Source organism: Phoca vitulina, unplaced genomic scaffold, assembly GCF_004348235.1.
Source record: "Phoca vitulina isolate PV1807 unplaced genomic scaffold, GSC_HSeal_1.0 scaffold109, whole genome shotgun sequence".
NCBI classification, from domain to species: domain Eukaryota; kingdom Metazoa; phylum Chordata; class Mammalia; order Carnivora; family Phocidae; genus Phoca; species Phoca vitulina.
In genome coordinates this window covers 1,539,867-1,566,222 of record NW_022589812.1, presented here as the reverse complement: position 1 = coordinate 1,566,222, position 26,356 = coordinate 1,539,867, and the positions used below count along the sequence as shown (strand labels likewise).

At 42.7% G+C, this 26,356-nt stretch overlaps 1 protein-coding gene across 1 annotated transcript in view; it reads right to left on the bottom strand.

Annotated features, from left to right (window-relative positions):
* The window catches only part of LOC116628029 (acyl-coenzyme A synthetase ACSM5, mitochondrial-like), a 35,115-nt gene extending 12,541 nt beyond the window's left edge, over window positions 1-22,574 (bottom strand). Inside the window, exons 1-7 of the mRNA XM_032398067.1 lie at window positions 22,371-22,574; window positions 17,490-17,700; window positions 14,694-14,901; window positions 12,331-12,474; window positions 10,035-10,188; window positions 2,413-2,492; window positions 597-720 (exon numbers count right to left, since the gene is read on the bottom strand). Of these exons, the coding sequence (XP_032253958.1) occupies window positions 597-720; window positions 2,413-2,492; window positions 10,035-10,188; window positions 12,331-12,474; window positions 14,694-14,901; window positions 17,490-17,700; window positions 22,371-22,574 (1,125 nt within the window). The remainder of the gene's footprint in view (window positions 1-596; window positions 721-2,412; window positions 2,493-10,034; window positions 10,189-12,330; window positions 12,475-14,693; window positions 14,902-17,489; window positions 17,701-22,370) is intronic.
* Between the last annotated feature and the right edge of the window lie 3,782 nt (window positions 22,575-26,356).

The following is a 26,356-nucleotide window of genomic DNA, read 5'->3' as shown; positions in this document are numbered from 1 at the left end:
AGGTCCAGAAAGGTGGAGACGTATCCCTGTAGCTTCTTCCCCTTCCTGGTGTCCACCTTTTCTCTCACTCTGCCTTCTACCGCTCCTTCTCTCTCCCCTCTCCTACCTGCTCTTCGTTTCTCTCCCTTCCTTCTGCCTCCCTTCCTTCCTTCTCTTCTTTCCATAGTCAACAAACATTTATTGAATGCCCTACTGGACACTGACACATAAAGAACCAAATGTGTCGCTAAGCCAAAAGACTCAGTTGACCCCCAACTCTCTGCTGCCCGGATGGCTGTGGGGAATACTGGGTAAGATCCTGGGCTCTGACCAGAGACAGATGGAGGCTGTCCTGGTGGAGACAAATGGTACCTGCAGTCGTGAGAGTAGGTTTGCTGGCTATGGTGTCATTGTGAAATCACTTTATCTTTTAAACCAAAAGGGAAGAAAAGCTGATGGGATTTTGTTATCAGCTTCTCCCAGGGGGCAGGGCAGTCCCTGATGGGTGTCACAGCCAGGAAGGCAGGAGGCTCTTCGGGCTGGTCATCTCCACCAAGTGGCTGAGGGTGCAGGTGGAGATGACCTGCGGCAGGGACCCGGGCCCCAGTAGCACTCACTGTTTCAGACTGGCCATAGCCTTCATGCAGCTCCAGGCCCACCTGGCTCTTCCACTTCTCTCTCACGTCAGGATTCAGTGCCTCTCCTCCAGTCAAACAGTGCCTCAGGCTCTGAAACTGGTACCTTTCTCAGTTGGAAAACAAGACCACCCGTGTCAGGATCCCTCCACCCCCCACAGGACCCAACAATGCTGCTCAGGTCTACACATCTAAAGCCACTACAGGGTAAAGTCCAGGCTTTATCATCTGTTCCAAGTGCCCCATCCTCTGGCTTTGCAGGCATATTCCTCATGGGCGGATAATTTTTTAAAAAATCAATCCTATCTGATTTTGGAATAAAACTGGAACCTCATATAAGTAGGTTTTGGCATAACATAGCGAACTCCAGGTGAACTGGCCAAAAATAAATTGGTTAGGACAACCACCTGGTTAAAAAAGATAAGCCAATTACATGGGGCACCTGGGTGACTCAGTCAGTTAAGCGTCTGTCTTCGGCTCGGATCATGATCTCAAGGTCCTGGGATCGAGCCCCGCATTGCACCTGGCTCCCCGCTCAGTGGGGGAACGTGCTTATCCCTCTCTCTCTGCCCCTCCCCTTCCGGCTTGTGTTCTCTCTCTCTCAAATAAATAAATAAAATTTTTTTAAGAAGAAAAGATCAGCTGATTACAAATTTAAAAGGTAGGAAGTAGCCCCCTAGGAATCTGACAATTCTGACAAATGGGCCAAAAATTCCAACATATGTTGTAAAACTACCCCTCCATTCAACAAATTATCCAAAATGTAAAAAATTGGTGGTTGCAAATACATTTCAACCATTTTTTTTCCTTTGGATAAACTTGGTTTGACTATTAATTAGTATTACCTAGTACCTTTCAACCAAACTATTCTTCAACAAGTTATTCAGAGTCTGCTTGCAGTTAAAACCTTGATCTTAAGGTATACATGACAGATCAATGAATGGGATAAATTCTTACATTAGAGAAGAATTCACCAGGGGAATCATGTAAGAACTCCCCCTTAGGTGCTTCATGGACAGATACATGGGATGAGGGGAGAGAATAGAAGAGGCAAACATAGATCAGAGTCAGTAAGCTACTGAAGGGTCATAGGTCTCTGTCCATACACTTCAGCAACTAGACTTGTCCTGCTAGCAGATGTTCCTTTGGATTCACCCAGGATGGGAGCCACACGTACACAGTCTTGTTGCCTTCAGTGGGATATCCAATGGCATTCACTCAGAGAGTGGCTGAATGGAGTTAGTCTGGGCCTGAGGGATGGAACATCTACTACGGTGGGCTTGCTGGTCCCCCAAACCTAAGGCCCTAGCCACAAATCCCACTCCACGGGTGGCTAACAATTATCCAACAATTTCTCCAACCTCACAGAAGTAGAAGACATACTGCTGAGAGATGCCCTTGTGGAGAGACAGCCCACCTCAAGTGCTAAAATTTCAGACTATCTTAAATCTATCCAATTCCATCTGGATGCAAATTCCTGGGCAGGAGGTGGTGGTGCAGAAGTTCATTTTTTGGGGGCATCTGCAAAGGATAGAGATGTGTATGCTTGAGCATGTGTGTGTGTGAGATAGAGGAACACAGATATATATAATATTCTAGATATATATTCTGTATAGAAAGAATCACAGATGTATGTGTGTATATATGTGTGTGTGTATATATATATATATATAGAGAGAGAGAGAGAGATGAGACAGAGACAGAGTTGGTCGAGAGGATGGGTATGCGTGTGTACATAAACTGCTGTATATCCACATACTTAGGTCCCCAAAGCGCCAAACAGATGGGCTGGCTGTACCTGGTGAGATCCTCCTGTACCAGCAGCCGGAAGATGGTGGGGACACAGCAGAGGGTGGTGATCGGGAATCTGGAGAGAGTCTAAACAGAAACAACGGGTAGAAGATCTTCTTAGAGGTACTGGGGTGGGACTTTGTGGAGATGGAGGAGGTGAACTGGATCTTCATACTCTCACTACCAGAGGAGAGAAGGTGAAAACTGTGTGTGCCTTCCAGTCCAAGATGGCCCTGAGTGATGTCACTTCCTAATATTTGCACTCTTGTGGGGCCCCTTCCCACATTGAACCAAGTTGGTCTGTGTGACCAATAGCATACCACAGAAGTGACAGATGCCGCTTTTGAGATTATACAAAGACTACCTATCTTGAGTTACTTGCTCTGGGGAAAACAGGCCACCATGTTGTGAGTATACTTGAGTGTACACAGTAAGAAACTGAAACCTTTGGCCAATAGCCAATGAGAAACTTAAGACTTCTAAAAACCACATGAGTGGGTTTTTAAATAGATTCTCTATTCCCAGTCAAACCTTAAGATAATTGCAGTCCTGGCAGACATCTTTCTTTTACATTATGGTAAATACACACCACATAAAATTTACCATTTTAACCATTACATAAAATGTACACTCTAATGGCAATAAATACATTTACATTGTTGTGCAACCATCACCACTATCCATCTCCAGAACTTCAAAAAATCTTCCCAAACGGAAACTCTGTACCCATTACATGATACCTCCCCGTTTCTTCTTTCCCCCAGTTCCTGACCATTCTACTTTCTGTCTCTATGACTTTAACTACTCTAGATACATCATATAAGTGAACCATACTGTATCCATCCTTTTGTGGCTAGCTTATTAGCTCACTCAACATAATGTTGTCAAGATTCATCCATGATATAGCATGTGTCATTCCTTCTTTTTAAAGGCTGAATAATGAGGAGGGAAAAGATGACGGAGTAGGGAACCCTATTCCAACCGGTCCCCGGAATTGAGCTGGATATCTACCAGATCACTCTGAACACCCACGAAATCAGCTTGAGATGTAAAAAGATAGATCTGGATCTCTACAAACAGAATATTGCAGGTATTTGGTTTTGAGGTATGAAGCAGGGAACCGTGATTCCGTGGGCACATATGGGAGGATAAAAGGAAGGGGGAGGGAGCCGAGCCATCGGGATCCTACACCACCAGTGAGCCATAGCCTCCCGCGCTGGGGACTGGGCACAGACTCGCAGACTGGTAGCGGTGGGGAAAGGACTTTAGGGCAGCCCCCCCGGATGGAAACCTGGAGCGGCAGGGCCAGGCATGCGAACTGGGGGTGGCTGGTGGTTTTAGAAGCACAAAGGGCAGAGACGTGCCCGGACCTGGAGGCGAGGACTGGGAGCGCTGCAGAGGGCACACAACCCAGGACTGCAGTTTATAGCAGCACAGACAGAAACGGAGATAGTGTGGCCTCGAGAGCTCACTGAAAAACAGGCTGTGATCTCTCCGCTCTGAGGCAGAGGGTTGGAAACGGTCTCTTCTGCTCTGACTCTCAGAAGAGATGCAGAAAGTAGCCAGGGAAAGCCACCAGGGAACAAAAGCCCCAAAAAACCAGTTTCCACTGAGCCCATCCCCCGCCACAGGGGTCACGGCAACTCTGCCCAAACAGGGTTGCCTGAGTAACAGCGCGGCAGGCCCCTCCCCCAGAAGACAGGCTGGGAAAACAAGAGGCCAGCAACCCTAAGTTCCCAAGAAAACAGGTGCATCTTGCTTGGGTTGTGGTCAATAATTGGGACTCTGTACATTCCCTCAACCACCACTCAACAGAATGACTAGGAGGAGGAACCCCCAAAATAGGAAAGATTCAGAGACTATGACTTATGCAGCAGATTTACAAATGGATTCAGATATAACCAAGATGTTGGAGCTGAAATTCAGGGTAGCAACTGTGAAGACAATAGCTAGAATGGAGAAATCAATTAATGGCAACATAGAGTCTCTAAGGGCAGAAATGAAAGCTGAACTGGCAGAACTTAAAAATGCTATCAATGAGATCCAATCTAATCTAGATAATCTAACAGCTAGGGTAAGTGAGGCAGAAGAATGAATTAGTGCTTTAGAAGACCAATTAATAGACAAGAAGGGAAAAGAAGAGGCCAGGGAAAAACAACTCAGAATCCATGAAAATAGAATCAGAGAAATAAGTGACACCATGAAATGTTCCAATGTCAGAATTATTGGGATCCCTGAAGGGGGTGGAGAGAGAGAGAGAGGACTAGAAGATATATTTGAGCAAATCATAGCTGAGAACTTCCTTAATCTGGGGAATGATACAAACATTCGTGTCCTAGAGGCAGAGAGGACCCATCCCAAGATCAAGGAAAAGAGGCCAACACCCCAGCATGTAACAGTAAAACTTGCAAATCTTTAGAACCAAGGAAACCATCTTAAGGGCAGTTAGGGGGAAGAAATTCCTTACGTACAGAGGGAGGAACATCAGAATAACGTCAGACCTATCCACAGAGACCTGGCAAGCCAGAAAGGCCTGGCAGGACATATTCAGGGTACTAAATGAGAAGAACATGCAGCCAAGAATACTTTATCCAGCAAGGCTGTCATTTAGAATGGATGAAGAAATGCAGAGCTTCCAAGACCGGCAGAAACTGAAAGAATATGTGACCACTAAGCCAGCCCTGCAAGAAATATTAAGGGGGGTTCTATAAAAGGAGAAAGACCCCAAGAGTCATATACAACAGAAATTTACAGAGACAAACTATAGAAACAAGGTCTTCACAGGCAACATGATGACAATAAATTCATATCTTTCAATAATCACTCTCAAAGTGAGTGGCCTAAACGCTCCCATAAAACGGCACAGGGCTGCAGATTGGATAAAAAGACAGGACCCATCCATATGCTGCCTGCAAGAGACTCATTCTGAACCTAAAGATACATCCAGACTGAAAGTGAAGGGATGGAGATCCATCTTCCATGCCAACGGACCTCAAAAGAAAGCTGGGATAGCAATTCTTATATCAGACAAATTAGATTTTAAACTAAAGACTGTAGTTAGAGACACAGAAGGACACTATATCATTCTTAAAGGGTCTATCCAACAAGAAGATCTAACAATTGTAAATATCTATGCCCCCAACATGGGACCAGCCATCTACATAAGCCAACTGTTAACCAAAATAAAGAGTCATATTGATAACAGTATGTTAATTGTAGGAGACCTCAATACTCCACTCTCAGCAATGGACAGATCATCTAAGCAGAAAATCAACAAAGAAAAAGAGTTTTGAATGACACACTGGACCAGATGGACGTCATAGTTATATATAGAACATTCCACCCTAAAACTACAGAATACTCATTCTTCTCGAGTGCACATGGAACTTTCTCCAGAATAGACCACATACTAGGTCACAAATCAGGTCTCAACCGATACCAAAAGACTGAGATTATTCCCTGCATATTCTCAGATGGTAATGCTTTAAAACTGGAACTCAAACACAAGAAAAAATTTGGAAGAAATTCAAACACTTGGAAGCTAAAGACCACTCTGCTCAAGAATGTTTGGGTCAACCAGGAAATCAAAGAAGAACTTAAACAATTCATGGAAACCAATGAGAACAAAAACACATTGGTCCAAAACCTACGGGATACTGCAAAGGCGGTCCTAGGGGGGAAAGTCATAGCCATCCAAGCCTCACTCAAAAAAATAGAAAAATCCCGAATTCACCAACTAACTCTACACCTTAAAGAACTAGAGAAAAAGCAACAAACGATGCCTAAACCACGCATTAGAAGAGAAATAATTAAGATTAGAGCAGAGATCAATGAATTAGAAACCAGAAACACAGTAGATCAGATCAACGAAACTAGAAGCTGGTTCTTTGAAAGAATTAATAAGATCGATAAACCACTGGCCAGACTTATGCAAAAGAAAAGAGAAAGGCCCCAAATCAATAAAATCATGAATGAAAGGGGAGAGATCACGACTAACACCAAGGAAATAGAAACAATTATTAGAAATTATTATCAACAACTATATGCCAAAAAATTGAGCAACCTAGATGAAATGGATGCCTTCCTGGAAACCTATAATAAACTCCCAAGACTGAAACAGGAAGAAATTGACAACCTGAATAGGCCAATAACCAATAACGAAATTGAAGCAGTGATCAAAAACCTCCCAAAAAACAAGAGTCCAGGGCCTGATGGATTCCGTGGAGAATTCTACCAAACATTCAAAAAAGAAATAATACCTATTCCCCTGAAGCTGTTTCAAAAAATAGAAACAGAAAGAAAGCTTCCAGACTCATTCTATGAGGCCAGCATTACCTTAATCCCCAAACCAGGCAAAGACCCCATCAAAAAGGAGAATTTCAGACCAATATCCTTGATGAATATGGATTCCAAAATCCTCAACAAAATCCTAGCTAATAGGATCCAACAATACATTAAAAGGATCATCCACCACGACCAAGTGGGATTTATCCCTGGGATGCAAGGGTGGTTCAACATTCGGAAATCATTCAGTGTGATAGAACACATTAATCAGAGGAGGGAGAAGAACCATATGGTCCTCTCAATTGATGCAGAAAAAGCATTTGACAAAATACAACATCCTTTCCTGATTAAAACTCTTCAGAGTAGAGGGATAGAGGGAACATTCCTCAAGTTCATAAAATCCATCTATGAAAAACCCACAGTGAATATCATCCTCAATGGGGAAAAGCTGAGAGCCTTTCCCTTAAGATCAGGAACACGTCAAGGATGCCCACTCTCGCCACTATTGTTCAACATAGTACTAGAAGTCCTAGCAACCACAATCAGACAACAAAAAGAAATAAAAGGTATTCAAATTGGCAATGAAGAAGTCAAACTCTCTCTTTTCGCAGACAACATGATACTTTATGTGGAAAATCCAAAAGACTCCACCCCCAAATTACTAGAACTCATCCAGCAATTCAGTAATGTGGCAGGATACAAAATCAATGCACAGAAATCAGTTGCTTTCTTATACACTAACAACGCAACTGTAGAAAGAGAAATTAGAGAAACGATTCCCTTTACAATAGCACCAAAAACCATAAGATACCTCGGAATAAACCTAACCAAAGAGGTAAAGGATCTATACTCTAGGAACTACAGAACACTCATGAAAGAAATTGAAGAAGACACAAAAAGATGGAAAAATATTCCATGCTCATAGATCGGAAGAATAAACATTGTTAAAATGTCTATGCTACCCAGAGCAATCTATACCTTCAATACCATCCCGATCAAAATTCCAATGACATTTTTCAAAGTGCTGGAACAAACAATCCTAAAATCTGTACAGAATCAGAAAAGACCCCGAATCGCCAAGGAAATGTTGAAAAAGAAAAACAAAGCTGGGGGCATCACGTTGCCCGATTTCAAGCTTTATTACAAAGCAGTGATCACCAAGACAGCATGGTACTGGCACAAAAAGAGACATATAGACCAATGGAACAGAATAGAGAACCCAGATATGGACCCTCAACTCTATGGTCAAATAATCTTCAACAAAGCAGGAAAAAATATGCAATGGAAAAAAGACAGTCTCTTCAATAAATGGTGCTGGGAAAATTGGACAGCCACATGCAGAAGAATGAAACTCGACCATTCTCTAACACCATTCACAAAGATAAACTCAAAATGGATGAAAGACCTCAATGTGAGATAGGAATCCATCAAAATCCTAGAGGAGAACACAGGCAGTAACCTCTTTGACATCGGCCACAGCAACTTCTTTCAAGATACATCTCCAAAGGCTAGTGAAACAAAAGCAAAAATGAACTTTTGGGACTTCATCAAGATAAAAAGCTTCTGCACAGCAAAGGAAACAGTCAACAAAACAAAGAGGCAACCCACGGAATGGGAGAAGATATTTGCAAATGACACTACAGATAAAGGGCTGGTATCCAAGATCTATAAAGAACTTCTCAAACTCAACACCCAAAAAACAAATAATCAAGTCAAAAACAGACACTTCTCCAAAGAAGACATACAAATGGCTAACAGACACATGAAAAAGTGTTCATCATCATTAGCCATCAGGGAAATTCAAATCAAAACCACATTGAGATACCACCTTAGAAAGGCAAAAATTGACAAGGCAAGAAACAACAAATGCTGGAGAGGTTGTGGAGAAAGGGGAACCCTCTTACACTGTTGGTGGGAATGCAAGTTGGTACAGCCACTTTGGAAAACAGTGTGGAGGTGCCTCAAAAAATTAAAAATAGAGCTACCCTATGACCCAGCAATTGCATTACTGGGTATTTACCCCAAAGACACAGATGTAGTGAAAAGAAGGGCCATACGTACCCCAACATTCATAGCAGCAATGTCTGCAATAGCCAAACTGTGGAAAGAGCTGAGATGCCCTTCAACAGATGAATGGATAAAGAAGATGTGGTCCATATATACAGTGGAATATTACTCAGCCACCAGAAAGGATGAATACCCAACTTTTACATCAACATGGATGGGACTAGAGGAGATTATGCTAAATGAAATAAGTCAAGCAGAGACAGTCAATTATATGGTTTCACTTATTTGTGGAACATAAGGAATAGCCGGGAGGACATTAGTAGAAGGAACGGAAAAGAGAAGGGGGGGAAATCAGAGGGAGAGATGAACCATGAGAGACTATGGACTCTGAGAAACAAACTGAGGGTGTTAGAGGGGAGGGAGGTGGGGAGATGGATTAGCCCGGTGATGGGTATTAAGGAGGGCATGTACTGCATGGGGCACTGGGTGTTATACGAAAACAATGAAGCGTGGAACACTACATCAAAAACTAATGATGTATGGTGATTAACATAACATAATAAAATTAAATTTAAAAAAATAAAGGCTGAATAATATTCCATTGTATGTATGTACCACATCTTGTTTATTCATTTATCTGCCGATGGGACTTGGGTTGCTTCCACCTTTGGGCTATTAGTAATAATGCTGCTCTGAACATGGATATACCTAGCTGACATCTTGACTACAACCTCATGAGAGGTCCTAATTCAGAACCAGCTATTAGGTTGCTCCCAGCCTCCTGACCACCAGACACTGAGATGATAAATGTTTGTTTTAAGCTGTTAGGTTTTGGGGTAACTGACTACCATAGATAACTAATACACCATGTAAGGGCGGGGGGCCAGTAGAGGGACAAGGCACACACTGGCTGATAAAGCCCTCAGTTGAATAATGATGATGGTGAGCTTGACAGTGGCAATAATAATCAATATGTGTTAAGAACCCACTCTGATTATGATTTTCCCCAAAGTTTTGAAAAATAACTAGGGTTTTAACAGGAGCATAGGGAAGAAAGTGGTGGAAGGAGAGGCACCCAATGCAGAAAAAATAGATTATGCAGATGTTTAGAGATATGAAATGGTCTTATGTCTAGGGATCTAGTTAGAGGATAGGCAATAATTGAAGGTAGACAGGTGGGCAGGAATCAGATTACTGAACGTCCTGGGAGCCATTTTTTTAATATCCACACTAAAGAAGGCTTAGGGTCACTTATCCATGCCTTTTCTCCTGCAAATTCAAAAACTATATTCTATTCATCTCATTTACATCCAACACATAAGCCATGTTGTTTCTTACATTCAGAATAATCTTGGCATCGACTCGGGGCAGCTCATGCACAAAAATGCAAGATCCATTAGACCAGGCAGAGAAGAGGGTCCAAGCTGCCTTTACCCAGCCAGTGTCAGACGTGTTCCAGAAGATGTCCGATTTGGTCAAGTCCGCCCACCGTCTGCCAAAAATTAAAGAAAGTCAGAACCTTCAGCAATGCTTCTACCTTTAAAAAGGATTACATTACCCATGTTACTTTATTTGGAACCTTGCCCATAGTGGGTACTCACTTATAGTTATCAAATCTGTACAAGAACCATAAAGTCAATCTTTGTCTCAACAAGCATTTATTGAACATATTCTAGGTATTTATGCCCGAGGTGAAGGATATAGAATTAAAAAGACAGCTCCCATGCTTTTAAGAGTTCACAGTCTAGTGGGAGTGATCACTAGTAAGGGAACACATTAGCTCCATACAATGTGATGAGGGCACATTCTTTATTCAACACTTATTCTGGACTTGTCATCAGAGTCTAGGAAAGAATGATTAGTGTTGCTTTGGGGGGCTTATAGGTTAGTAAGTATCAACATCCAGGAGGCCGGTGGAGAGCAAGCTTTCGTAGAGTTAAACACAGAGCTTTATGCAATTACAGAGAACGGGCACCTAACCCAGAGAAAAGTTGGAGATGGGGTCTGAGAAATGCTTCCCCAGAGGAGGTGAGGTCTGAGCGAGATGTAATGATGCATAGGAGCTACCCAGGGGAGGCTGAGAAGGAAGGACATCCCAGGAAGGGGAAGCAGTGCTTGTGAGCATAGAAAAGTGATCATGTTCTGCACCTGGATTCTGGGACACATGGTCTCCTGGTCCTCAACCTACTCAATGGCTGCTCCTTCTTGGTCTTCTCCTCTGAGTTTTCCTTGCTTCTCCCTTCGTTGTGGAAAGGCCTCAGGCATTCAGCGCTGAGGCCTCTTCTCTTCTCGGTGTCCATTACTTTTTCACCGATCTCATCCAATCTCATGGCATTAAGGACCACCTTGCTGATAATTCCAGCATGAATCTTTCCCACTACTCTACACATGAATCTCTCCAACTGCCTCCCCAGTATCTCCATTCTTAACTCAGGGTATGGAGATGTCTACTAAGCATCTCAAACTCAGAACGCCAAACACAGACTCATGTTCCTCCCACCAGACAGCTCATCCCAGTCTTCCTGCTATCAGTTAATGCTTCTGGTTGTTCAGGCCATAAAACCTGGCATCATCCCTGACTCTTCACTTTCTCTCTTGCTTCATGTCAAATCTGTCAGGAGACCTTATCAGGCCTACGTTCACAATACATTCAGAATCTTAGCTCCTCTCACTCCCTGCCCCGGGGAAGCCTCCACCTTTGCCTCTTAATGCGACTGTTCTCTGAGGTGGGCCTCTGCTTCATCTCTTGCCCCCTACAGTTTATTCTCAACCCAAACTCCTGCGAGATCCTTTAAAAAAAAAAAAAAATCAGATCACGTCAATCCTCTGCTCAAAATACTCCAGTGTTCCTCAGAAAATTAAACATAGAATCACCGTACAATCCAGCAATGCCACTTCTGGGTATATGCTCAAAAGAACTGAAGGCAGAGTTTTGGAAAGACATGCTTATATACCCATGTTAAGAGCAGGACTAGTCACAACAGCCGAAAAGTTGGGGAGCACCCCAAGTGTCCATCCATGGGTGACTGGGTAAACAACACTGGTACGTCACACACATGGTAATATTGTTGAGCCTTAACAAGGAAGGAAATTCTGACACCTGCTACAACGTGGATGAAACTTGAGGACATTATGCTAAGTGAAATGAGTCAGACATCAAAGGAAAAATACTGTATAATTCCACCTATAGGCAGTTCCCAGAGTAGTCAAGTTCATAGAGACAGAAAGTAGAATGGCGGTTGTCAGGGGGGAGCAGGGAGGGAATGGGGAATTATTGTGTAATGTGTATTAGGTAATGTGGATTCAGATTTGCAAAATGGAAACGTTCCGAGATGGACGGTGGGGATGACTGCACAACGTGAATGTCCTTAATGACACTGAAGTCTACACTTAAAAATGGTTAATTTTATGTGAAGTATCTTTTACCACAATTAAAAACAAAAATAGAAACAAAAAACCTCCAATGGCTTCTCACCTCTCTCAAAGTAAAGCCCAAAGCCTTCAGATTCTACTGGATTTGCCACTTTGTTAGCTCTCTGACCTCACTCTTGCCACTGTGCACCTTACTCACATTCCTCCAGCTCACTCCCTACTTTCTTTCCTTGGACCCAGCACATGAACTGTCCCCTGGTACCTTCCACTGGCCACAAAACCCAGTCCGTAGCTGGCCTGGGAGTGCTCAACCATCCTGGGGGCCCCGGTGGTGCCACTTGTGAAGTAGATGGCCAGAGGGTCTTGACTCTTGGTCCTCACACAGTTGTGCTCTGTGGATGCCTCACTGTAAAATATAAAAATCCTCGGTAGCATTACAACTAGTAAAAATAGTCATAATAATAATATTTATAACAATACTGGCTGCCATTTTAATAAATACTCCATGTGAGGCACTGTGCTGGAAGCTCCAGCTTGCATCTCTGGGCCCTACGATGACCTCCCGGCATAGGTACTACTCTCATTAGAAGCCTTTGTAAATAAGGAAATGGAGGCTCAAAAATGGTGCAGTGACTCACTCAAAAGAGCCTGTGCTCCTCCACCAGGGCAGGAGGACTTTCTGGTGGAACACGCACGTTTCCGTGCCTATGCTTCTGCACAATGGGGCACAGCCTCACGCCCACCTCAATTCCCAATAGTTTAGGGCTGAAGGGTTCCCTAAATTCAGACATTTGAGATCTGCATAATTCCTAAAGTTCTGTGATCTGGAGAATCTTCTCACCGACTGGTTCTCAACCCTGGCTACACCATAGGAGCACCAGGTGAGTTTTTAAAAGAAATACCATTGCTTAGGCCCCACCCTGGAGAAAAACCAGAATCTTCAATGGTGGGCCTAGGCATTGGGGGTTTTTTTGTGGTTTTGTTTTTTGCTTTTTGTTTTTGAGACAGAGAGTGCGCATGAGCACTTGAAGGGCAGTGGCAGGGGGAGGTGGTAGGGGGAGAGGGAGAGAGAGAATGTTAAGCAGGCTCCATGCCCAGCGCAGAATGCAACACAGGGCTCTGTCCCATGAACCCTGAGATCATGACCTGAGCTGAAATCAAGAGTTGGATGCTTAACTGACTGAGCCACCTGGGTGCCCCTGTGGTTTTTTTGTGTGTGTTTGTTTTTTTTTTAAAGCTCCTCAGTTAATTCTGATGACAGTCGAAATTGAGAATCACTGGTCTAGGCCAACCTGACAGCTCACAGAAATCATCTGGGCAGATCTCTTACAACACAGAGTCCCAGGGCCTTAGCTCAGGTATGTCTGGTTACATAAGTCAGATGGGGGGGCCTTAGAACCTGAATTTAAAACAGCACCTGAAGATAAATAGCTAAATAAAATTTTAAAAAGAGAATTTTCCATAATCTTAGGGTAGAAAGTTTGCATTCTAGGGTAGGCAAGAACAATCTGAAGAGTATTTACCATGTCGGCAAACTTAGAAATATATCTTTTGTACTTAACTTTATTACCTACACATGTTAAGTATCTTCTGTTTCAGTTTCTGCTGCTAATCACTACATTGAAATATAATAATATAGGATTTTTAAAAAGCCATATGTTGGAAATAGAATATTTTGGAAAATACAGGATACATTATTTATAATGCATGCTTGTGGGTCTTATCCTAAAAACTGTGACACATTTAAGAGAATGTGGCACATAGTTCTTTTTCAAATGAAGCTACTGATAAGAGACAAATGTTGATATTAGTAAAAAATAAATAAATAAAACAAAGTAGAACAACACCCAGGTGAATGTGAGACAGCTGGTCTGTGGGATGGGCATTTGTGACTTAATGGTGCAGGCCCCTGACAGGGCCCCTTTTTGCTTCTGCTTCTGATCAAGACAAAATCTCAAATTCCCAGGTAGGCTTCCACCAGGGCATTGCTCAAAGGCAAAGGGCTTTTGGTTCTGTCCCAATCTGATGTAACTACTTGTTAGCATCTTGCATAAGTCACTTTACTTATCAGTTCTTCACCTGTAAAATTGGGTTAAAGTGCATTTCATAGGGTTTTTTCCAAGGATTAAATAAGACGAAGTCTGATTCATTACTGGGCTCTGAGCACCAAACACAATGCTTATAACAAAATAGATGTTCATTACACCTTGGTGCATGAATGAATGTAAATAAATGCTTACCTAGCACTATGCCTGGCATACACTAAACACACGATGCATGGTAGCTATTATTATATTATTAATTGATCACCTACTATGTCCTAAATGCATCCTATGGGTTATCTTGTTTACTCTGGCTAATAGCTCTGCAACCACCACCACCATTATTGAAGTAAATGACGCCCAGAAAAGCTAATGATGATTCTAGTACTGCCTCAGCGAGTGACTTTGAAGGATCTTAAAGTGGTCACCAGGATTAGGTCTCAGGTCCATCTGGCCCCAGTGAGTGCTCCTTTCTGGTTTACTCTCTTCCTGAACAATCAGTGATGCATTCCATCTCCTATTACTTAAAGGGGAAAAGCCTTGGCCTCGTCTTTATGTTGTTCTCTGGAGAGCCCCAACTTACTGGAGGAGTTCCCTGAAGTTCATCCAGCCTGGCCGACTGCCGTCTGACACCAGTAGCTTGGACCAGAGGGAGGGACAGTCGGCGCTAATGGCGTCCACCCACGGAGCCAGGGAGTCACTGGTGATAATGGACTTGGCCCCGGACGCCTGCAGCCGATATCTGAGGTCCTTCTCTGTCAGCTGAGAGACACCTGGGATCATGACAGCCCCTGGAATCACACAGAGAAGGGATGTTGACTGGACGACAGGGGAAGACCCCTGTGAAGAGGTCCAGACCAGATTTCCCCATCAGAGATAGGAACAGGAAGGGACTAGAAAGAGATGGAATGCCTGAACTGGCAAAGGTAACAATAATGATAATAATGAAATCCAGACTATGTTTATGGAGCACTTACACATGCTAAGAACTATACATGCCTTATTTTATTTAATTCTCGCAACCCTGGAGAGTAGATGCTATTATTTCACCCATTTTGCAGATTAAAACAACAACAACAACAGCAACAATTAAGACAGACCCTGATGCCTTAATTAAATGGGATAACTTGCCCAAGGTCACATGGCTAACATTTTGTAGAGCTGGGATAGTGAATCCAGGAGGTAGTAAGCCTAGGCGTCCATGATCTCGAATATTATATTTTATTGCCTTAGAGATGACCTAGCTCAATGGTTTTCCCTGCCTGCAAACAAAAGGCTACAACAAATCCTAGTGTTGAGAGTGGATCTCTTGGGGTGGGAGGCAGGAAGGCAGATATAGTAGGTGGGAGCTCCAGGACTCATATAACTTCAACCAAAGCCATGCTGAAGGTAGCTGAGTCCATCTTTTCCCAAGGGGAAAGGATGAGGAAGTGGAAAGCAGGAACAAATTTTAATCAGACACCTGAAAAACCACCTGTGTATCTCAGAACGGAGGATGTAAACACCCCCATGGAACGCAGCACTCTCATTTCACAGATGAGAAGAGATCCTAAAGGAATCGATCATCCTGCCATGGCCAGTGAGTGAGGCCAGTAAACAGAGGAAGAGACCAATCCCAAATGGTGTAGGAGCCAAACCAGAGTTCTCATTACCCTTCCCTTTATTTCCTAAACTTTTACAGGATTTAAACCCCAGCATGAACACTTTTGGAGCTAAACGGTGTTTCTTTGGTTCATCTCTCTGCTTTAGCTATTTCCAGAACAAGTCTGTCCCACCAGAGTTGTGTGTGGTGCTTTGGGAGCCCAGTCAGAGGGTGGAGAGCTGGGGCTGTCAGCAAGAGAAATGAGTCCAATACCTTAGACTGGAAGAGAGGTGATCAGTGCACATCAGAAGAATGTGAGAATGTGAGGACATCCAGCTTGGGTATCCTCTAAGATGTTGGAGAGGATGCTGGGCTTGACATAGTCATATGTGTTGTTGTCTTGAGTTATTTTATTTGGACATCAAAGAAATGGGTGAAGCTGCCTAACTGGGGGAACTGGGGACATTTAGGTAATAGGGAAAAGAATGAAAATAATACCCCAAAAGGAAGTTTTGATCATGCAAAGTGCCCAACACAGTGCCTAGCATATAGTAGGCCTCAAGAAAAGTATGAGGGCTCCCTTACCTTGGCCCTCATTTAAATAAACCTTATATGTCATGGAAGAATATGGAGAACTCCCTAAACCTGTGTGCCTCTTTCTTTTCCTCTAGCTGGATACACTAGAATGGTGTTCACTTTTATATATTGTGCAAAAATATATAAAAATAAAATGAAAGTTCCTGCTTTTTTTTTTTTTTTTTGACAATCCAGTCACAAAATGGTTGACTAAACTTGTTCATATAAAAAAGCTAATTCTCTGGTGTAAGTTTGTATCCCTCTGTTTTGCAAACATTATTTGTGAAAACAGCTGTATTTCAGGTAGATTGTTCTGTGGACATGATTGGGAGGGGGTGGACATTTCAAGTGGTGGAAAGTTCCCAGTGGATGGAGAAACCAGCTCTCCACCAAAAGTAGTTGTCTTGCTTTTGTAAAATCAGCAAAAAAAACGCCCAGCCCTTCCAATAAGAGCATCAGACAGGGTCAGCAGAGGCTCTCTGAGTTCTATGGACTGTGTCCTTTTGCCTCCTCTGCTGGAAGAATCATCCCAGGAAGATCAATGGCCCACTGCTTTGGCCATTCATAACAGCAGGAGGAGGAACCCTCAAGGGCTAATCTTATTGCTTTGATTATTTTGTCCTTCTCTTCTTTCCCTTGGGAGCTGGTAGATGCTGTGGTGGTGAGAGCCATAAAGTCTAAGAGTGAAACTAATGTAGATTGATTATGAAGATCTCTTATCCATAATTGCATTACTCTCCACACACTAGTGGCTTCTAAACCAAAACCAGCAAAAAAAAAAATATGTTTGGTTTGTCTACTCAGAATTTTTTAAAAGTTTATTTAGTTCTCAACAGTAAAAGATTAGAAGTTGTTTTGTTTGTTTTTTTTTTTCATAAAAATCCAGTTTTCTATCACAAAGTCAGAAGTGCTGGCAATACTGTCCCTCCTTCACACCTGGAAACATCTGGCTGGGTCGAGAAGCACTTGTCCCTGTGTGATGAGGCATGTGAGCTCCAGTTTACTGCAGTCCCCACTGCTCCCTACTGCCTCACACTGACCTACTTTCATCAGTTACATTACCATCTGACCCTTGTGCTCAAATTTGTGATTGTGGGGCAAAGGGGAGGTAAACAAAACTCCACACGGTTCTCTTTGTTCCATCTCCCAAACCATGTGGACTATGCAAAACTCTGGCAGGTGTGTCCACCCCAACTGGTAGTCTCAGCCCCGCTCACTGACCTGTCCGTATGCATGCCACGCTGACCAGCCACCACTCTGGGAGCCGCGGGAGCACCAGCATCATCCTGTCCCCAGGCTGAAGGCCACACATGTCCTGGAGCACATTAGCCACCTTCCTGGACTGCTCCCCCAGCTCCTCAAAGTTCCACTTGACCTCTGTTCCCTTGCCATTGACCCACCAGAATGCGGGGATCCGGGGCCCGTGCCCAGCCTAGACAGCAGTGTTGGCAGAAAAGAAATAGAAAACATTTGTTGAGGATTTTTGTTTGCTTGTTGTTTTTTTTAATTTTATTTTTCTGTAGTTATTACAGTCACGGGGTTCCAATTCAAAACAACAAAAAGATGCATTGAGAAGGCTTACTCCCATCCTTGCGCCCATCTATCCTGTTCTCCACTTCACCTGCCTCAATGTGTAACCAATATTATTAGTTTCTTGCATATCCATTCAGTGTTTCTTTAGGCAAACAGTAAGTATATTCTGTTTTCTGTACCACCTTTTTAATGCAAAAGGTAGCATATGATTCATACTGTTCTGTATCCTCCTCTCTTCTTGAGATATAATTCTCATGCCATAAAATTCACTTTTCTGAAGTGCACAATTTAATGGGCTTTTTTTTTGAGATTTTTAACACTTTATTATAAAGTAGCCTTTGTGTTAGATAGTTTTGCCATCTAACTAACATAAGTGTTCTGAGCATGTTGAAAGTAGGCGAGGCTATGCTATGATGCTCAGTAGGTTAGGTGTATTAAATGCATTTTCCAATTATGATATTTTCAACTTACAATGGGTTTTTTTTGCTTTATTTTTTAAATTTTCTAATTATGTTCTGTTAGCCAACATATAGTACATCATTAGTTTTTGATGTAGTGTTCAATGATACAAGATCTAACAATTATAAATATCTATGCCCCCAACATGGGAGCAGCCAATTATATAAACCAATTAATAACCAAAATAAAGAAACATATTGATAATAATACATTAATAGCAGGAGACCTCAACACTCCCCTCTCAGCAATGGACAGATCATCTAAGCAAAAGATCAACAAAGAAACAAGAGCTTTGAATGACACATTGGACCAGATGGACTTTGTAGATATATACAGAACATTCCATCCTAAAACAACAGAATACTCATTCTTCTTGAGTGCACACGGAACTTTCTCCAGAATGGACCACATACTGAGTTACAAATCAGGTCTCAGCAGATATCAAAAGATTGAGATTATTCCCTGCCTGTTATCAGACCACAATGCTTTGAAACTAGAACTCAATCACAAGAAAAATTTGGAAGGAATTCAAACACTTGGAAGTTAAAGAGCATCCTGCTAAAGAATGATTGGGTCAACCAGGAAATTAAAGAACTTAAACAATTCATGGAAACTAATGAGAATGAAAGCACATCGGTCCAAAATCTATGGGATACTGCAAAGGCTGTCCTAAGGGGGAAATACATAGCCATCCAAGCCTCTCTCAAAAAAGTAGAAAAATCCCAAATGCACAAGCTAACCTTACACCTAAAAGAGCTGGAGAAAGAACAGCAAATAAAGCCTAAACCGAGCAGGAGAAGAGAAATAATAAAGATTAGAGCAGATATCAATGAAATAGAAACCAGAAAAACAGTAGAACAAATCAATAAAACTAGAAGTTGGTTCTTTGAAAGAATCAATAAGATCGATAAACCTCTAGCCAGACTTATTCAAAAGAAAAGGGAAAGGACCCAAATTAATAAAATCATGGATGAAAGGGGAGAGATCACGACTAACACCAAGGAAATAGAAACAGTTATTAGAAATTATTACCAGCAACTATATGCCAACAAATTAAGCAACGTGGAAGAAATGGATGCTTTCCTGGAAACTTATAAACTACCAAGACTGAAACAGGAAGAAATAGACAATCTGAATAGACCAATAACCAGTAACGAAATTGAAGCAGTAATCAAAAACCTCCCAATAAGCAAGAGTCCAGGGCCAGATGGCTTCCCAGGGGAATCCTACCAAACATTTAAAGAAGAAGTAATACCTACTCTACTGAAGCTATTTCAAAAAATAGAAATAGAAGGAAAACTTCCAAACTTGTTCGATGAAGCCAGCATTACCATGATCCCAAAACCAGGCAAAGACCCCATCAAAAAGGAAAATTACAGACCAATATCCCTGATGAACATGGATGCCAAAATACTCAACAAGATCCTAGCCAATAGGATCCAACAGTCCATTAAAAGGATTATCCATTACGACCAGGTGGGATTTATTCATGGGATGCAAGGGTGGTTCAATATTCGCAAATCAATCAATGTGATAGATCACATTAATAAAAGACAAGAACCATATGGTCCTCTCAATTGATGCAGAAAAAGCATTTGACAAAATACAGCATCCTTTCTTGATTAAAACTCTTCAGAGTGTAGGGATAGAAGGAACACACCTCAATATCATAAAAGCCATCTATGAAAAGCCCACAGTGAATATCATTCTCAATAGGGAACCCTTAAGGTCAATTCAATGGTTTTTAGTATATTCACAAAGTGGTATAATCATTGCCACAACCTAATTCCAGAACATTTTCATTACCCTGAAAAGAAATACCATACAGATTAGCAGGCATTCCCTATTCCCCCCTCTCCCTAGCCCTTGGCAACCACTAATCTACTTTCTGTCTCTATGGATTTACCTATTCTGGATATTTCATATGAATGGAATCATATAATATGTGCCAGCACCACTAGCTGGAAAGATGATTTTTTTTTAAAGATTTTATTTATTTATTTATTAGAGAGCAAGTGAGAGAGAAACAGCATGAGAGGGGAGAGGGTCAGAGGGAGAAGCAGGCTCCCCCGCTGAGCCGGAAGCCCGATGTGGGGCTCGATCCCAGGACTCCGGGATCATGACCTGATCCGAAGGCAGTCGCTTAACCAACTGAGCCACCCAGGCGCCCTGGAAAGATGATTCTTTCCCCCTTGAATTTACTGGCACCTTTGTTGAAAATCAACTGACCGTAGATTTATGGGTTTATTTCTGGACTCAATTCTATCCCATTCATCCCTATCTGTCTTTTTACCAGTGTCACAGTGCCTTTTTTTTTCTCATACAGTCTTTATTAATGTCACTTAGTAGTAGGTTTTGAAATAGGGAAGTGTGAGTCCTGTTGTGTTTCTTTATCAAGACTGATGTGGTTATTATGGGTCCCTTGCCTTTCCACGTGAAACTTTGGACAAGCTTATCTATTTCTGCAAAGAAGTCTACTGGGATTTTAATAAAGATTACTTTGAGTATCTAGATCAGTTTGGGATATGTAATCATTTTTTTGCAACTTTATAATTTTTCCTTCAATGGCAATCAAGTCTAAAAAACGTACAGTTCAACTTTGTCAAGGGCAGACTTCAGTAAGCTGCTAAATGCATACATAATGGAGAGGCTAATATTTTCTGGTGGTTCCTGTTTCTGAAAGTTGAACTTCCTCAGATGTGTTTTAGACTTTTCCCAAAATTGTCACTAAGGGATACGTTACTTTTGCATAACAAGGTAATATCTCAGGAGCATTCTGAGATTCACCCAAATCTTTAATGAGTGCTTCTTTAATAAACACTCCCTGAGCTATTCCAGCCTTTGGTTAATTTCCAGAGTTCTAAGAAGTAGATTCTGGCAATTTTTCCAAGGTTTTTTATTGTTGTTGTTTTTAGAGAAGATAAAATTTTAGAAAGTCCTTATTCCACCATTTTTGCTGATATAAGCCTATTTGTATTTATCTTTAGGAGAAGTCCTCCAAGGACGATCCCAGTGTGGGAAAAGAGCTCAGATTTTGTAGACAGGAATGGGGCACCCCAGCTCCATCTCTTACACACGCTTCTCATTTTATTCTCACAACAACTCCCGGTGGCAGATAGTATGACTTCCATTTTATAGATGAGAAAACTGAGATCCAAAGAGCTTAGGGCATTTGTACAAGGAACCATGTCTATCTGACTACAAAGCCACCTTCATACTTTACTATATCCACTAACAGTATACTTTTACTGAATCTACTAATAGTATTATTTTCCTCATTGTTTTTCTTTATATAAGCTCTTCTTAAAATTAACATAAGTAAATTGTGTTGAGATAAAGTTTATAGTCTCCTACTATAAAATAAAAGGTTAGCATCTTTAACATAAATAAAAAGTGACTATAAAATACAGAGAGATACACAGCAGACACCTAAAGAAGAGGGGAAAAAAAGGAAGTATATGCTCAGAGACACACAAAGAAATCAAGATAATTTTAATTCAATTCTACATATCTGCTGTGATCTGTAAATAAAGCTTTGAGCCTCAGCCATGCTCTCTCCTTATTTAAAAGGGAAGTCCAGGGACACCTGGGTGACTCAGTCGGTTAGGTATCTGACTCTTGATTTCGGCTCAGGTCATGATCTCAGGGTCGTGAGATTGAGCCCCATGTGGGCTCCGCATGGGGTGTGGAGCCTTCTTAAGATTCTCTCTCTCCCTCTGCCCCTCACCTCTGTGCTCTCTCTCTCAGAAAAAAGGGAAGTACACAACAGTGGGAGAAATATTAACGAAGAGTAGAATCAGAACAGAATTTTCTCTTTTGCTTGATCAGAATGATGGAAAGGGAATCAAAGGGGACATAATTGTCTCAACTATGTGATTTGTGTTCAGGAATATGAGACACATCAGAGATTGGGCTAAGTGTCTAAGGCTCACGAAACTTGGTCATAATTCTTTTTTCTCCCTAAGGCTTAAATGCTAACCATTTAAGTTTTAGGACTTGCAAAATTCCCAGGTCAAAATGTCCACCTGTGTTGTAGCCTTTAGTCACACTACGGTAACTGAGGGCAGCCTCTGAGGCCCAAGAGGGACACTAGGACACAGTGGGCTTCACCTTTTCCAGCTGACTCCACATGTCCAGCACATCATGGGCAAAGTTGAAGTACTCAGGCACTGGCTGCCTCCCCAGGCTGATGGCTTCCCAGGCAGCCACAATTTTCTGAGGGTCAGGGAGAGCTGGTTGCTGCCCACGAGGCCCACAGAATCCCCGGGCATTTCTCAGCACCTTGAGGACCCATCCTCTTAGCCATGGCATCATGTTATTGCCTGCAGCCTATCACCAAAGAGAAGAGAGAGAACACGATCCTGAATTCTGGGCTCTGTGGAGAGATTGAGCTGGAGGAGAAACCTGTAGTCAGCCCCAATGGTGACTACAGTACACACTGACTTGTAAACATAGTCTTGGGCCTTAGTCTTTTTTTTTTTTTTAATTTTTTTATTGTTATGTTAATCCCCATATATTACATCATTAGTTTTAGATATAGTGTTCCATGATTCATTGTTTGTGCATAACACCCAGTGCTCCATGCAGAACGTGCCCTCCTCAATACCCATCACCAGGCTAACCCATCCTCCCACCCCCCTCCCCTCTAGAACCCTCAGTTTGTTTTTCAGAGTCCATCGTCTCTCATGGTTCTTCTCCCCCTCCGATTTCCCCCCCTTCATTCTTCCCCTCCTGCTACATTCTTCTTCTTCTTTTTTTCTTTCTTAACATATATTGCATTATTTGTTTCAGAGGTACAGATCTGAGATTCAACAGTCTTGCACAATTCACAGCGCTTATTGGGCCTTAGTCTTAAATCCACCACAGTGTGATTTTGATCATTTCTTCTCTCTGAGCCTGAGAGCCATCCCTTCCACCTCTCACTGCCTAGGGATCTCTGGGTCTCAGAGCCCACTTCTCAAGGCTTCCCAAGCCCACTTTCCCAAGGTAAATCCTGAACTGGCCTGACAAAGCCAAAGAAAGCTCTAGGGCAACACTAGCCAATGGAAATGTAATGTGAGCCACACCCGTAATGTACAATTTTCTAGTAGCTTCATTCAAAAAAAAAAAAAAATTAAAAGAAACAGGTGAAATGAATTAAAATAATATTTTACTTAGCCAGTATGAAAGATGAAATAAAATGGGGTCATATATGTCAATGGGTTTTAAAATGAGCCATGAGGGAGGTGGGCTCCTCACCAGTAGAACCATGAACTTTTGAACTGTGCCAAACCACAGACACTCCGAGGACGCAGCCTCAATACCTGCAACTTGCTGCAGTAGGAGACTTTGTTCAGTGATAGCCTTAGCCATCAACTATATTCAGTCAGGATTAGTTTTCTGCCACCAACATCAATCAAAATTCTTTGTAAGCAACATATACAAACATTCCCTTTTGTCTTTAAAAACCCATGCTTTTGGGGGCACCTGGGGGGCTCCATCGGTTAAGCGTCCGACTCTTGATTCCAGCTCAGGTCATGATCTCAGGGTCATGAGATCAAGCCCCGCCTCGGCCCCCTGCAGTGGCTCCATGCTGGGTGTAAGCCTATTTAAGATTCTCTTTCTCCTTCTCCTGACCACTTCCCCTCTCTCTTAAAACAAAAACAAACCTTGCCTTTTGTTCCCTGGAGTAGGGGGTGGGGGTGGGTGGCACTATTTGAGTTGCTGCCCAAATCTGCGTTCTCTGAATGGCAATTCTGAGACCCCAAATAAACGTTTTCTTTTCTTTTTCTTTTAGCTTTCCCTCTTTTCTTGGTCAGCACCGGTTATATCCTACAATTTCAGCATGTAATCAATGTAAAAAGAAATTACTAAAGAGATATTTTACGTTCTTTTTTTTTTTTTTTTTTTTTTGTACTAAGTCCTCACAATCCAACATTTATTTCACACTTAGCGCACACCTCAGTTTGGACTAGCCACATACCAAGGGCTCAACAGCCGTAGGTGGCTAGTGGCTACCGTACTGGACAGGGCAGTCTCAGTGTCCTGCTATTCAAAGTCTGGTCTATGGGACAGCAGCATCAGCATCACCTGGGAGCTTGTGACACCTGCAGAACCCCAGATCCCACCCCAGACACGTGGAATTAGACTCTGCACTTCAACAAGGAGCCCGAGGGAGTTGTGTGCGCTTTGTTTAAAGAGCACTGAGAAGCAGATGCAGGTTCTTTCCACCAAATTCCTCTTGGTCATAATAATAATAACAGGATATGGTACTGTAACTGCCAGAGATTAAAAGTTTGAGCTTCCCCCAGATTCTTTTATTAAATCCTAACCCCCAATGTGATCGTAGCAGGAGGTGGGGCCTTTGGGAGGTGATTAGGTCCTGAGACCTCAGAGAGCTGGCTTGCTCCTTCTGCATGGGGAGGACAGAGCAAAAAGACGGCGTCTATGAACCAGAAGCGGGCTCTCAGCAGACACGAATCTGCCTGCCGCAATTTGATCTTGGAATTCCCAGTCCCTAGAACTGTGAGAAATAAATGTTGTTTAAACCACAGCTGCCCAAACAGACTAAGACAGTAACCAACAATGATAATGTGTCGCAGTAACGAGAAAAACAAAAATAATCGCCATCTACAGAAGGCTTACCGTGTACCAAGCTTTGTAGTTGTTATTTCCTTAAATCCTTACAACAACTCTATGATATAAATGCTATTTTCTCTGTTTTACAGATAAAGAAAGTCAGGTTTTAAGAGGACAGGCGACTCGCAGGTTTCACTTCCCAGAAATGCCTAGGCCCCGGCCTCTGTTGTGGCTACCAGCTCTGGGGCCTCAGACTCCCCTTCTCTGACCCTCCCCCACTCCTCCCCTCCCCTCAACCCTGCCCCAAGCCTTTTCCTCTGCCTCCCTCCCCTCGATTCCTCTGCCCCTTGACAGCTGATAATTAGAATCCCCTGGCCTCCCTGCTAACCCAAGGCTATTTCAGGCATGCCCCTTGTTTGAAGCAGCAAAGGCCTCAGAGGCAGCTGACACCTGTCCTTGAAAAGATTTCTCTCTACATTACCTTGCTCTTGAACCCAAGAAATGCAAAAGGGCTTCAACGTTCTGTTTCAGCTGAATGCAGGCCTTAAACATTCAAGTTCCTCCAGGACACTGGAGAAGGCAATTTGCTGACTCGGCCTCCCACCTGGAACTTTGGCCCCAAATGCAGCCAAGAGAGAGAAGAGCCAGAAGCCAGCAGATGACACAGTGGCTTCAACTGGCCAGCTCACTTGGAGCCAGCGCGAGCGGCCCCGCCAAGCTATTCTCACAGCTCGCGGTGGCTCTGGTGGACGTCTCCCCTGAAAATTCAGGTCACCACCTCGTCTGAAGAGAGAACAGGAATTTCATTATGTTTTACCGGAAAGGATACAATAGTAACAATAACATAAGCTAACCATGTTCCTTTTCTCCTCCAAACCCTCCAATGCGTATAGACAGAAAGTAGATTAGTAGTTGCCTGGGGCTGGGTATGTGAACAGGGAATGACTGCAAATGGACACAGAGGCTCTCTTCGAGGGGACAGAAATGTTTTAAATTTGGACTGTGGTCATGGCTGCACAAATCTGTAAATGTATTACTACTACTGATAATAATAATAACGATGATGATGATGGCATATTTGAATGAATTTATGGTATGTAAAATTAAACCTAAAAAAAAATTTGTTTTTTTGTAAGCCTCCTATGGCCCACTATCTGGCTCACAGTCCAAGCCAATGTTCCAAGAGCAGTCTGCAAGGCCTACATGATTTCCTGGCTCTCCACTCCTGCCCACCTCCTAGCTCTGCTCCAGCCACTCCGCACTGGTCTGCCTGCCCTTTGTTCTCCCTGCTGCTGGTAAACTGAATCTCTGAGAACAGCAAAAAAGATCCTGTCTCACAGTGTTTGCCTATATCTGCGGTTAAATTGTCCCATGGTGGCCAAGCCAATTTCAAACACCCAAAGTTTTAACAACTGGCTTGCAAAATTCCTGATTACTAATGGTCCCTGGTACGCCCCTGTGAGCTGGCTCCAGCCAGGGCTGCTTCAAGCCTTTGTCCTTGTTGGCTTCTCTGCCAGGACGTTCCTTCCACACGGTTC